Source organism: Centruroides sculpturatus, unplaced genomic scaffold, assembly GCF_000671375.1.
Source record: "Centruroides sculpturatus isolate CEXI.00-Female unplaced genomic scaffold, Cexi_2.0 scaffold133, whole genome shotgun sequence".
Lineage (NCBI taxonomy): Eukaryota > Metazoa > Arthropoda > Arachnida > Scorpiones > Buthidae > Centruroides > Centruroides sculpturatus.
Window position 1 is genome coordinate 754,694 of NW_019384319.1, and position 15,552 is coordinate 770,245.

At 26.1% G+C, this 15,552-nt stretch overlaps 1 protein-coding gene across 2 annotated transcripts in view; it reads right to left on the minus strand.

Annotated features, from left to right (window-relative positions):
- The window catches only part of LOC111624785 (cyclic nucleotide-gated channel rod photoreceptor subunit alpha-like), a 48,586-nt gene extending 33,528 nt beyond the window's left edge, over window positions 1-15,058 (minus strand). For both annotated transcript variants that reach the window (XM_023367743.1, XM_023367734.1), the window contains exon 1: window positions 13,309-15,058. In XM_023367743.1, the coding sequence (XP_023223511.1) occupies window positions 13,309-14,623 (1,315 nt within the window). In that variant the 5' untranslated portion in view covers window positions 14,624-15,058. The remainder of the gene's footprint in view (window positions 1-13,308) is intronic.
- Between the last annotated feature and the right edge of the window lie 494 nt (window positions 15,059-15,552).

Below are 15,552 nucleotides of genomic sequence, written 5' to 3' on the forward strand. Positions count from 1 at the left end.
GAAATTATAATAATAATTATTATTTGAAGAAGAATATTTAAAGGATTTTAAATGCCTTACTCAATCAGCTGCTATAAAGAAAAGATCATTTTTATATTTTTCTTTCATATTTTTCGATAAATAAATTGCCATTAAGGAACGACTGACCAATAACAACTCCATCAAATGAAGATCTGCAGATTGGTTCACCAAGTGAAAAGATTAAAAGAATTATATAAAATTATCATTATTACAGAAAATATTAATAAATTTTTGAATAAATACTGATTTGTTGTTAATTTTATAGATAAATTGCCTTATACTTTGCTTTAATTTATATTTAACTTTAATTTTTTGAATTGAAATTTGTTCAGAGGAAGAAAAGCAATGGAGTAAAGAAGCTAATTTATGATCATTTTTTAAACGATTAAAAAGTAAAAGTATTTGGATTAAATCTTTATTATCTTTAATAGAATTTCCTTCGTTTAGTCCGATTAAAGAAAGGAGAAAAAATTTTATTGGTTTTTTGTATATAAAAGAAAAAGCGAAGAATGTTAGAAGAAAGAAGACTTTCATATTCAATAGTGAAAAGGAATAGAAAACACAAAGAGATAATGGAACTATAAACAGAGAGGAAAAGACAAACTTCAATGAAAGAAAAAGCTAAAAAGTTAACCGTATATAACAATAATTTAAGAACAATTTCATTATTTAAAAAGTTTAAACTTCATTTTTTTTTATTTTGTATTAAAATACCTTTAGTATAAATTGCCATTTTAAAGTCATAAGACGAATATTTTTAACAAAATGGTCTACTAAATTTCACGTTAACTCATATAGAATTTTCGCTTTTTATTTTGTTTTTTTATATAAAATCAAAAAGTTATTTTGTAAATCAGCGTAGAAAATATATAAAATTTTATAAAAATATACAGAAAATTTTCTTATTTAACTTATATAAAATTTTGTTAGATGGAGTGATATATTTTTTTGAAATATTTAAGCGATTCGTATCATAAAATCATATTTTTAAAAATAAATTTACCTATTCAGAATGTACAAAATTTTATTCAGAAAAATGTACGAGGCTATTTTGTTTGACAGTATCAACGTGGAATTTATTTTAAGAGAAATAATATTATAAAAATTCATCTTATAAATTCGCGTTATGCGTTGATACGGAAACTAAAACTGTGCTTAGAATATCAAGTAAATTTTGGTAATTTTGATGCGAATTTTGTAATTTTTACTCAAATTTTATCAATATTTTTTTTAAAATAAAAAAGTTATAAGCGTATATAAATCTATAACAAATCAAAATTTTGATATCATTTATGATGATTATAATAATTATATAAAGTAATATAAAGATAAAATATGTACTAGTTTTATTATTATAGAAAATAATTATATAACTATAAAAATTCAGAATGATAAATTTCTTAAATAAATAAATAAATAAATAGATAAATAATTCTTTTTATTATTGTTATTATACTATAGGAAGAATTACACATTAGTCACTTGATCTTCATAGGACCATATCTGTCTAAATCTATATAAAATTTTAAATTGTTATAGGATTTGTTCATAGGGTATAAGTAGGCTTAAGTAGATATAAGTATTCTTCTGGTATAAGTAGCGGTGTTCCAAGGAAAAATTCTAGAGGGCTAGAAGAAGAGCATTAGAAGAAGAATATTAGAAGAGGAACATTAGAAGAAAACTAAAAGAATATTAGAAGAAAAAGAGGAGGAAGACTTCAAATTATTCTAGCTTTTTCTTTGTTTTCAAAGAATTGTATATGTTTTTTTTTATGAAAAATTACTTTAAAGCAGCCATTTTTTTAAATTTAAAGAAATTACCCAGATATAAAATCGAACTGTAATTATCATCCTTTGGTGATTTTTTGCCGAAATGTAATTAAATTAAAATTTAATTCCGACAACTATTTTATTTCTTTATTATATTCAGAGATAATTATCATCACGCCTGAACTTAGTTAAAAGATTTCATTAGTTTCTTGACGTATTTTTTTAATAAATTAATTTATAAAATAAGAATTTATAAGATTATATTTCTCATAAGAAGAGTTGCAAAGTTAATAAAGAAGAAGAAGAAGAAATTCTCAAATAATTCACTCGGAAATTTGTATCTTATTTGCTTTTCTTTCGATCGTTTGTAGGATAACTTGGCAAGTTATATAAAATAACTGACAAGAAATGAAGCCTATCATATTAAGTAAACATAATTCAAAGACGATATGCTGACGTGAAGAAGGACGAAGGAGAACAATCAAATGCGTTAAGATCAATAATCAAAGACAGGAACTCGAATGTAGAATGAAAATAATTTTGAAAAATTTTTAATATGATAAACTCGAAAGCATTTATGAGCTGAAAATATTAAAGAGAAGAGCAAGAGAAAGAGAAAAATATTGAAGAACTTAAAATAAGTTGAAGTAGTTTACAAGCTGTTTGCTTAACTGGAAGAGCTAACCAATGATAATTGATATGGCTGAATATGGCCATCGTACGCCATGTTTTTTTAGGAAATAGAAATTTTTTCAAGTGCTGAAGCTTTAAGTAAGTAGTAAACAAGTTTCTTTCACAAAATAAATCTGCGGGGTTATTTTAAACGACGAAATTCAACCTGATAAATTACACTGTTAACTAGCTCAAAAGTTAACTGCGGGATATTTAATTAACTTTCCATTAACAAGAAAATTCTCAATTAGAATTTAAGAATGTGTACTTAAGAAAATTTGATAAAATAATTTAACCTGGGAAAAATTAATCACTCGGCAACCTTATCCTTCCTGATTGATTTCTGTATGTTTTTTCTCCCCCGCATATTTAATTATTTATAATTTAAAATTTTAATTTAAAAAACATGTTTAAAAAATGTATAATTTATTAATTAAAACTTTTAATTTAAAAAAATTTTAAGCTGCGTGTAAACTAAATCGATCATCCTTAAATGTTTGTGTTAGTTTTCATAGCTGAACAATTTGCTAAAGAACAAATATATTCCATCAAAAGAGGTTTATATATAATAAATAAATCATTCTTTTGTAAATGTTATATTTTATAATTGTTTTGAAGTTAATTAACTAAATTATATGCTGTAAAGTGGATACAGGAATTCTATTTTTATAATTTGATTAATAGATTTGCATACAAAATACCATTCGTTATTGTCTAATATACAATTTTTAAGACCGTAAACAATTTATAAGACAATAAATCACAATAAAAACAATAAATACATAAAATTTTAACTTTCCATTAACGTGGTATGGGCACGCTTTGTTTGGCACACATTTTAAAGTGGGAAAAACCTTCTGCCCATAAGAATAATAGATTTTTAAGTGAATTTAAAAAAATAAATAATAATAAAATTTTACGATGTTTTGACGGCTTAAAAAATACCAAATTTTTATAAATTCTTTAAACTTTTAAAGTATAATCTATAGTAAAAAGAAACTTTTTCAGTAAAGTCACGTATTTTATCTAAAATACTGGCTCAGCAATGAAATTATGATTTTTGTTTACCTTTTACATGATGTAAACCTTGTTTTTTTCTATAAAAATACATAAAATATATACAACAAAGTCTTAAAGGGAAGAACATTATCTGTGCTGTTTGTCAGTTTGCTTTCACGAAATGTTTTCGAATTCTATGGGCAGGATCTTTACCAAATTGTGTATAGGGTCATATAAAATGAAAGGATGCTGTTATCATAATTGGGATACAATGTGTTGCTTTTTGTAGCTTTCAGCTAGAACTTGAAATTGGAAATAGTTTGAGACATCAGAAACATTCTTTTGTATTATCATTCTATTCTTCAATTCGTTATAAATTCTATTGTTAGATGTATTTTAAATTATAAATTAATTAATTTAATTATATGATAAAAATTCTCATTAATTTAATCGTATTCACACAAGAATTGTTCTTAATGTTTGTAATTTTAATGTATTTATTCAATTTATTCGTGCTGTTAATTATTTATACAAAAGTTCTTTCCAATATTCAATTATATACAAAAATTATAACATTTAATAGAATAAATAAATTTTTATTAAATTTATCCTTATTTTCTACATGACAAATTGCTCTTATTTTCCTACTATTCTTTTAAAAATAACGTTCTTTACAGTTTAAAACTTTTATACCAAGATTAGTGATGAACAAACAAGAATATAAAGTCATTTTCATACAGAAAGATGTAAATTTTAAAGATAAAATGCCACTAGAATACGTTATAAATCTACATAAAGTTTTAAAAAGTTATAAAGTAAAATTTGCAATAATTAATTTAAAAGTTTTAAATGTAAAATAATAATTTTTCTTTATACAGAATTTTAAAAAAATATATCGATATAAACAGAACGATATTTTAAAAACTATAAATTCTTCCTGAAAAAAATTATAAACAAACATCTAAAAAAGTACATAAGAAATTTACAAGTAAATGGACTGTATAGACAATAAGAAAAATTTATAACAAACATAAATTCTAAAAAACAGTATAGATGAGTGAAAAATCCATAAATAAACAATATATTGAAACCGACAGTAGTGATAACACAGGGAAAAAAATCTACACATAAACAATCCATTTGAGTGGACACAATAGACAACACAAGAAGGTTGTAAACAATAAATACAAGCACATGATGCGGATAAGAGAAATTTACAATACACAATTGATGTTGGTTAAATAAATATAAAAAAAAAACTTTTTAAGTGTGAACGGGTTTTTAATAGCATTATATAAAGTCTGGTTACACAGAATATGTCAAATTACAAGAATACGAGATGCATTGCAGCGAGAAATGATTAAAATAATCAATTCAAAGGCAAGGAAATTCTGTATAATTACAGAATACGTATCGAAAATTTCATACAATACTTGAAATTGCGGATTAAGCGATGAGAAATGATGATATAAAGCCGTTACGTCACAGTTACATTTGATACTGAAGTTAGATATGCGATTTAATTAAATAGAAAAAATAATTATTAAATATTTTTCTATAATTTTAAATAGAATTTAACTATTTTATTTTCTATAAAAATGTAGCGTTTATTATGATTTTAATGTAATTAAAATCGGAAGATAATAAATAAAACGAACAAAATAGATTATATACATTTATTTTCTTGGATTAATGTCAAAAAATTTTAATTTACAACAGAAAATTTTTACTAAAATTCCCTACACTAAATTAAATTAAATAATATATTCTAGAATATATACAGAAGTGGGTGATAGGAATTCTGTACTATAGAAAAAAATATATAAAAAATTAATGGATCTATTTTTATATTAATGTTAAAACCCATTAAAATTTAATTTTAAGCGAGTATTATAGAATTTATACTTTAAGAGCCTGCGTTAATAAGAAAAGAAATTGTGAAGAAGATACTTTTTTTAAAAGACAAAAATTTTAATTTGTTTTCTTTAATTATAATTATTATATATAAAAAGAAAAAGAAAAACAGCATAAATTGAAATTCTAAGAGGGAGAATAAAACAAAAAAAAACCGTCAATTATACAGTAGAATTGCGACAATGTACCTTATTGAAATTAAAATAAAGCTGCAACAATATGCTAATTTTTAATGATATAAAACACTTTTACTGTAAGAAACTCTACATTTAATAAATCTCATACTATTAACGTTATTTTAAATAAAAATATCTACAAAACTATAGCACATAATGATTAAAACGGAAATTTGTTAGACACCTTTTTGATGCTACAAAATCCAGCATCACGGAGGAGGGAAACTCGCACATCGATCCTATACACATATTCGCTGTTTATCTGTTTATAAAGGATGAACTAGACTTTAATAAATTTTATTACCATGAAAAATATATATTTTTTCATATAAAAAAATTATAATTATACGTTTGTCGATTAATTTTAAATGCGTAAGTCTCATTTATTAAAATGTTGTAGCGAGATTCTTTATTTTTGTGTTACTAAATGATCATCGATTGATAAATTTATCAATAAATATGAATTAACTTCCACAGTTTTCAATTTTATCTGTTTACACGTTCGAATGACTTCGTCGTTAGCTTTCTTCTATGTTAATGCAATTAATTTTTCCCTAATGTTTTTGAATTTGTATTCGTGTTTACGAGATAAATATTCAGTTTAGAGTAAAAAATAATATAGTGAAGTTGGCGTTTTTATATAAATTCAATTTTTAAAGTATTTCTTAGTTTATTTATATATTTTATCCGCAATTTCTCGCTAAATCTTTATACGAGTGGAACGTGCATCGTTAAAAAAATGATATAGTAAAGTTAAAATTTTAAAATTATTGAGTAGTTTCTTAAACTACGCTTTAATTTTTGTAAATATTTAAAATTTAGTCACGAAAACGAGGGAAGAAACTCAAAACTTTAACATAATCTGCTAATTTTATATACCAATTTCCAAGCAAAAGTTATATTATAAAATATAAAAGGAGAGTAAACATTTTTATAAGGATGTTAAAAATCAAACTTTTTAAAGCCTTTAATCCTCTTTTTTTTTGTTTTTTTCTATAAAAAATATATATCGGATATACGTCTAGAACAGCAACTTTTATAAATCCAGTCTTTTTCCTCTTATTAGTTTCCAATAACTGAATCTTTTCTCATGGAAAAAGATAACGTCAAGCAAAGGGAATTAATTTCTTTCTTTTGTTGTGAAAGAAAGCATGAGTAACAATATAGTCAAAACGGATCAAATGCAGTCAAAGATAAAGGAGAAACTATACCAAATGATTTGATAGTAGTGTAGTTTTTACTATTTTTCATTAATTATATATGACGAATAACTCCAATCTTTATTGATGGATAGGAAGCAAATTGGTCTCCCAAAAGAAACGAACGTTTGCTAAATACAGCTTACAGTATAATGATTTTTCGATCTAACGTAGAAATAAATGTCTTATTGCTATTATACTCAATGGAAAATGTCTTAGAAGTCGACATCTGTTGCTCTACATCAACTGTTTTTTATTGGAGTAACCGATAACGAATAAAAGCAAAGTTTGGCGGATTAAACTAAGTTAGGTAAGGCTTAGTTTCAATGGGCTCACCTAACTTAAAATACGACTAAGCTGTCATTTAGAATCAAGAAATGACTAAGCTATTACCTCAATTCTACGCAATAGCTTAGAAATTTCTTGGAAAAAATTGGAATTACTTATAATAATAGTCCAAACTTATTGGGCCATAACTGGCTTCCTTACATTTATACAAAATTTTCATAAATTTCAATTTGTATCTTAATGCATTCCGAAGCTTAAGAAACTCGTTTGGTACTCTTATAGCTGGACAAAATTGATAAATAATATTTTTCGTTTAATGTATCGTCCGGTTTTAACGCCATTTAGATTTTAGGTTTATGCAACCGGCGAGAGTGATAGGTATGACAATTATTGAAGGATAAATGAAAAAAATGGGGTTACTAAAGGAAGATGGTAACGATATATCATCCGTTCTGGATGGACGGATGATGCATGGGACTAGATAAAATTAAACACTTTTCTTGTATTAAAAATTGCCTAGAAGATAAAGATGTTCGGTTATTGCTGACGTGATGAATGGGATGATTTTTGTTTTTAAAATTTTGTAAAGAATAATCAAGCGCAATGTTATAAATGCGTTTTTGATGCTATTATGTTTTCTAAAATGCATCCCAATGCTTATTTTTATAAAATATCTGAATATTAATGCTTCGAAAAGGATCAGAAACATTGTCGAGTTTAGTACAGTAGAGCGTCGTTTATCCGAATCAATTGGGGACTGGGGTTGTTCGGATAACTTATTTTTCGGATAACCGATTACACACGAAAAAATATATTAACCTATCCCATGTTGAAATTTTTCTCAGTTGCGTATCGCTTCGCGTTGAATTTTCGTCGATGTTAAGCCTAACATAAACTTTTTAAAATAATAATCGTGGCAACTGTATCGTTAAAAATTATTTTTTTATTTTGTACAAACAAAATAAATATATTGAAAAATATAAAAACCAAAAGAAATATACTTTAGAAGTTGATCTAGTATCAAAAACGTTCAATTCAGCACCACACACAGTCCTCAGAAAAACACCACACAAAAGTGCCAGTGCTACCAGCTAAAACACACACCAACAAAAAAAATATTGGAGTAGTCCAAGATATAGCCAAAGATTGCAGCGCCACAGCACTAGCGGAAATTTAAATTTGCCGACTGGAATTCTTTCGGATAACCGACGCTCTACTGTAATTTACAATCTTTAGTGCGTTATAAAATAATTTTAAATTGTTATTTTCCTAAAAATTAATGGACTTTAGATGTTTTATTTTGCTCGAAAAAGATTCAAAATATTTGAAATAAATGTGAAATATCAGGAAAGGAATCAAAAATATTTATTTATTTAGAAATTTTGCTGTACTGGACATGAATTCTCCTGTATTGAATGTGGGAAAATCAATATATACAGAAAAACTACATAGTGTATGAGGCGCTTACCATATTGGTGTATATATATAGTGAGAGCATTAGAAGAAGAATATTAGAAGAGGAACATTAGAAGAAAACTAAAAGAATATTAGAAGAAAAAGAGGAGGAAGACTTCAAATTATTCTAGCTTTTTCTTTGTTTTCAAAGAATTGTATATGTTTTTTTTTATGAAAAATTACTTTAAAGCAGCCATTTTTTTAAATTTAAAGAAATTACCCAGATATAAAATCGAACTGTAATTATCATCCTTTGGTGATTTTTTGCCGAAATGTAATTAAATTAAAATTTAATTCCGACAACTATTTTATTTCTTTATTATATTCAGAGATAATTATCATCACGCCTGAACTTAGTTAAAAGATTTCATTAGTTTCTTGACGTATTTTTTTAATAAATTAATTTATAAAATAAGAATTTATAAGATTATATTTCTCATAAGAAGAGTTGCAAAGTTAATAAAGAAGAAGAAGAAGAAATTCTCAAATAATTCACTCGGAAATTTGTATCTTATTTGCTTTTCTTTCGATCGTTTGTAGGATAACTTGGCAAGTTATATAAAATAACTGACAAGAAATGAAGCCTATCATATTAAGTAAACATAATTCAAAGACGATATGCTGACGTGAAGAAGGACGAAGGAGAACAATCAAATGCGTTAAGATCAATAATCAAAGACAGGAACTCGAATGTAGAATGAAAATAATTTTGAAAAATTTTTAATATGATAAACTCGAAAGCATTTATGAGCTGAAAATATTAAAGAGAAGAGCAAGAGAAAGAGAAAAATATTGAAGAACTTAAAATAAGTTGAAGTAGTTTACAAGCTGTTTGCTTAACTGGAAGAGCTAACCAATGATAATTGATATGGCTGAATATGGCCATCGTACGCCATGTTTTTTTAGGAAATAGAAATTTTTTCAAGTGCTGAAGCTTTAAGTAAGTAGTAAACAAGTTTCTTTCACAAAATAAATCTGCGGGGTTATTTTAAACGACGAAATTCAACCTGATAAATTACACTGTTAACTAGCTCAAAAGTTAACTGCGGGATATTTAATTAACTTTCCATTAACAAGAAAATTCTCAATTAGAATTTAAGAATGTGTACTTAAGAAAATTTGATAAAATAATTTAACCTGGGAAAAATTAATCACTCGGCAACCTTATCCTTCAGGAACGACTGACCAATAACAACTCCATCAAATCAAGATCTGCAGATTGGTTCACCAAGTGAAAAGATTAAAAGAATTATATAAAATTATCATTATTACAGAAAATATTAATAAATTTTTGAATAAATACTGATTTGTTGTTAATTTTATAGATAAATTGCCTTATACTTTGCTTTAATTTATATTTAACTTTANTTTATATAAATTTTTTTTTCATTGGATGAAATGATATTTGGTATGATCATCACTCGTTCATCAAATTTGACACGTAAACTGATAAATCAATAAAAGAATAAGAAAGAAACACAACTTATCAAATTTCAATTGTCACGAAGTTACAGATGATCATTTATAGTTTTAAGTATTTATATTTAACATTATCTCGGCGAATATCGTGTTATATACATGAAAAATATTCGAAAATGAGAATCCAACTTAGAAAAAAATAAATTATTTTTATCTTTTTTGTTGTAGATACCGTTTATTGGCCCAGAAAATGAAGATATGATAAGAAAAATATTGTCATGAAAGATCTATTCAGTATCAAATAGCTACATAAGTAAGAGGATTAAGAGGCCAAAAGTTCAAATCGATAGAAAATTTTTTTTTTATTAAGTCTTTTTCTTAAAAGAAATTCATTTTTTAAAGCGATTATAGGGAGTCTGATAGTAAAATTTATGTTACAATATATATATTTTCTCTTCCTGTTTCAAAGACTACGCTATTTTTTTTAATACTTTTTCTGTTGTATAAGAGAGTGAAAATATTTTTGTATAAAATCATTCTTTCGTATCACCAAGAATCATGGATCTATCTTGAAAAGGAAAAATGATATTATGCCACTGGAGACAGAGATATATGATTATTATACGCATGCTCTAAAATTGGTCAATATGGTCAATAATCGATGGAATTACTGCTATTTCTATGCCCTAAATGTAAAAATAATCTGTATATATTTTTGTTTTCTATTTCTAATTCTGTTAGAAAAACTTTTCCCTCTTAAAATATGAAGAGTATTTTAAAATTAACATATTTTAAACGTACTTACATCAACAATTGTGCCCATGCCAAGTGTATAAAAGTTCGATGAACCCTTTACTTTTTAATAAACTGCATTTAATTATGTTTTTTTTTTAATTACATAATCCATTTATACAGTTGATATCATATAAAAGTCTTATACGAATATATATTTTCAAGTTTTAGTGAACAAAAAGGGGTCGTATGCAAATTAATTTACTTATAAAAAAATTGGTTACGGAACTTAATTAGTATTTTTTTTATTACAGTTAGAGGCAACATATAACCATTTAAGATAATGATTCTTTTTACAAAATAATGGTACAGTATTATATCACGAACAAGGTCAATGACTTGTTTCTGTTATGCATTGCATATGACAATTGATCTGTTTATATTCACCCTTTCACATATATAATTACGGTAAAATCGAATTTGGGTGTGATACTGTATTTTTTCGAGCAGAAAACTCGTTTATTCTGGAAAATATGTCGCTACTAAATCTATTTTTTTTTAATTTTTCGATAGCTCTACTTCACGTTTGATACATGTATCTTGGTTATCTTTATATGTGGATACGGCTAGCTTATCAAGTTTAGTGCTTCCGCATAATAAAATAGATTATATATATACACATTATTTCGGATTCTAAAAGTCTCTAAACCCTTATAAATTCTTATTTATGTACATAATTTGGTATAGATCAACTAGCTAACAGAAAAATCTTTTATACATCCTCACATAGCTTAACTACTGCATTAGCATCTGTTGTCGACATCCCTCATCTCTCATGAGCCGACAGTCGAATAAATTAAACTGGAATTTTTATATAATTTAACAATAAAGAATAAAATTGATACTAAATCAGATCATCATTGGTTTGTTTATGTCTATCCATCTGTAAGTAATTAAAGAATTTGGAATGCTTTTCCTCTAGTTTATCATCCTTTTTCTTCTTTTTATATATATATTTGAGTAGCTCAGTAGCGAATAATTGAATTCTTTTCCATGATATCTGTCAAGCAAGTCAACAAAATGTCATTTCTTAGTGAAAGACGAGAAGAAAGATTTATTTAAAGATTCATTTATATTTATGAGATAAGAATTATATTAAGTATAGGCCCATTTTAAAATATAATACCCTCCTACATACAAAAATTAACAAATTTTAACGTTAAAGAATTTATTTTAAGTGATAAATGACTATTTTAAAAATTTAAAATTACTTTCTAAATATTTTTTTCCTTCACGTAACGAAAATAAACGAAAATAAATTAAAATAAAAAACGATAAAATTATTATACTTTAAATTGCTCTTTTATGTATTAAACTTTATATTATTAGTTTCTTATAATGATTTTAATACAGTTCAAAGTATTTAATATTTTACCTCAAATAAAGGTAAAAAATTTTTAAAAAATTAAAAATTATCGATTTAATTTCTCATATTTTTGATCTCCCTGTTTGATGTACACGTATAACGCTCCTTATATATACAGTACAGTTTTTAAATATTATAAAATTATTATTATATTTGATAATATAAGAATGAATAAATATATTTTTAAATGTAATAATCAAATAAAGGAAATATTTGATTTTTATAAACGATTTTGTACGTAACAATCTTGGTATGGTATATATCAGAGTTTAATTAAGCTTCACATACTGTTATAAGTTTTCTGCCAAAAATGAAGGATGAGGTATGATAACAACTTTTATCGTAGAGCTAAAATCTTATTGATTTTCCACTTTAATTTACGTCTATAATTATCAATAATTTATTTATTGTACGTATGTATGTATATATAATCGAAATTTTTCTAAAAATAAAAATGATTAAAACCACATAAAATATCTAAAAAATTTTACTTTAAATCAATTATTATACTATTTTGTAACGATTTAAAAATTATAAAAGTTATATATTTACATAATAATTAATTAAACTCATCTACTGTTGATTCTTTATGATTTAGAAGAAGTTTTTCGAGTTCTCATAAATTTTTTAAAATTATATTTTATTAATTTTATTCATTAAATTAATTATAGATTGAAGCTAAAACTATTTTCTTGATAATTATTTTAATTTAATTTTTAAAATAATTTTATGATACGAAAAAAAGACTTTAAAATTAATTTAAAAATAATAATGACATAAATAAAACTTATGTTTCAAATCAATTCTAATGAATAAAGACTGAAGATTTTTTAAAATTTAGTTTAATAAACCAAAACTTAATTAAAGTCTCAAATAAAAATTCTGTACACCCAATTAAATAGAATAATTGATCCTTTTTTTTAAAAATTAAAACATTAAATATTTTAAGTTTAACTAACATCACGAATTTTCCTCGCAGCTTATAATTTATTCATAAAAATCTAATGAAATTAAATCTGTATTTTTTAAACACAATTAATTAGTTTAAAATATTTAAATAGCGTTAAATATTTTATTAATGATTCATTTATTTTTTGTAAGACCTCATAAGTGATGCAATCATTAACTGGAAATCTCTTGTAGCTGCAGTCCCGAGTCTAACAAATATAACTGGAAATTCCCATTACTAAAGGCAATTTTCTAGATAATAATGATGGAAAAAATAAAGGGAGACTTACCTTGAAACTCTTTTCTAGCGGCACTAACATTGGTGACGATATTTGCAACGTGTCCAAGAACTGCAGCGAATAGAAATAATCCAAAAACTAGTTGTAACACAATAAATAAATATTCTCCTTTAGTACGTGGTGCCGGTAGATCACCAATTGTAGTAAGTGCTAGTGTACTCCAATAAAAAGCGTGAAGATATTTACAAACGACGTCGTCGCACCTTTCGTCTCTTAAATCAAACCAGTTTCTTGATCCGAAGCCGCCATTAGTTGATATAATGTGATAAAGGCAAGCATTCCAGTGAAAAATAACCAATAAATAGTGAATTAATGATATAGAACGGAAAACGTTGGGATAATTTGTATGCCTTTCGGTTCTATCTAGAAATGCCCAAAATCTGTAGATCTTAACTAAGCGGAAACATCTTAAAACTGAATAGTATCCTATGGATAAGTATAGAACGTCTAGTGGGAGTAAACATAAACAATCAATATAAAACATAGTAGAATTCATATAATGTTGTCTGAGTTTGGTAGAATCTGTTTGTAATACACCTTCTTCTAAATATCCGGTCCTAAAATGAAAACCAATATCCAAAATGTAAAGAAGATCGGCTAAGTAGTCGAGCGTAAACCAAGCCACTAAACTTTCTTTAGTTATTTCTTGAAATGCAAATCTATATATCATAACCCAAAAATTGTAAAGGAAAGCAACACTAACAATCATAGACCAATAATAACACAATCTTCCAGAAGGATCGAAGACGAACGACCAATTACAACCAGTCTTTTCACTACCGGAGGTAGAAGTTTCCCATTTTTCGAATTCTCTTTTTATTTCTTTTCTCCTCAATTCTCTAGTCTTTCGAGAAATCTCTAAATCAGAACTCACGTGTGCTTTGTTGACGTAAGCTGCCATCAATTCATTAGAAATTCGCTTAGAATCACCATCGGTTGCTTTACTATTAACAGAATCTAATAAGGATTGACGTGAGGCGCTTTTGGATTTTAGATCTTCAGAAGATTTAGTCGAATATAGCGGAGAAGACGTGTGTATCCTAATGTTACTCGTGCTCTTTTCTGCTACAAGTCTCGATAACTCGCCACCCGAAGTGATAATACCCGGAACCACCCTTGGTCCGTTAGCTGTAACGTTACCTGTGCCATATTTGACATTCTCAGGTGCGGCGTTACTCACTACAGCTATTTCGTCTAAGTCATCGTCCAGTTGATGATCTTGCTTTGAGCAAGGTGTATACTTCACTATCTTCCCTGGATCTCTAACCGGCCTCAAGGAACTAGGCAACGGTAATTTCTTCATCATTGGAATAATATTAACATCAACCTTTATTACCTGTTAAGGTTCACACCCCAGCCCTACTAACCTGAATTCTACTTGTGGCCACACCCGTTAAGTTAGGATTTTCGATCTTACCCACGCATGCTCTATTCATCTTGTTCTTTTTATTTTAGGCATAAGTAACATACTTTACGTGAATGCATAACGGTGTGCACGGTTTGCACATCTTTAAAGTTTAGGTAAGGCATCTATGCTAGACACTGACTGAGCACGTTAACTGTACACAGACTGAAGATAAATAATAGACTCACGTTAGGCTTAACTGTAGACAGTTGAAGGGATCTTTATCATAAACGACATTTTAGGAGTCTAGACTACCAATTAAGGGTTTACTTTGTTATCAGAAGCTCCACTACTACTACATCACGAAGCACCAATTCACATACTTGCAGCCTGCTACAAAACGACAGAACTAAGCTGACAGCAATAATAAATGGTGACTACACATATGCGTGCGCATCTTTGTGACCGACTCAGTTTCCTAGTAACGAGAGGTTCACCCTATTTCAACGTAGGGAGAGCACCAACTTTTCATCAACGCGTTTTGCATCTCCTCTAAGAGCAATAACAATTAAAAATAATTATTTTAATATCAATTACATTTAAATTTACAATTAAAAGTAATATTGATCTATTTAATTTTATTTTAAAACCTTAAGTTTTCATAATCAGAAGCCGATAAGTGACAGCGTATTTTGACATTATTTATAACTAGAAAGTGATTTTAAATAATAAATTTTTAACTAATGACAATTTACAAAATTTTTAAGATATTTTATTAAAAATTTTGTTATATTTTAGAATTGTTAAATGATTTAAAATCTGTAAATGATTCACTTATCGATTATATACTCTGTTGCTATTTTACTTTAAAATATTCATACAATTAAAAA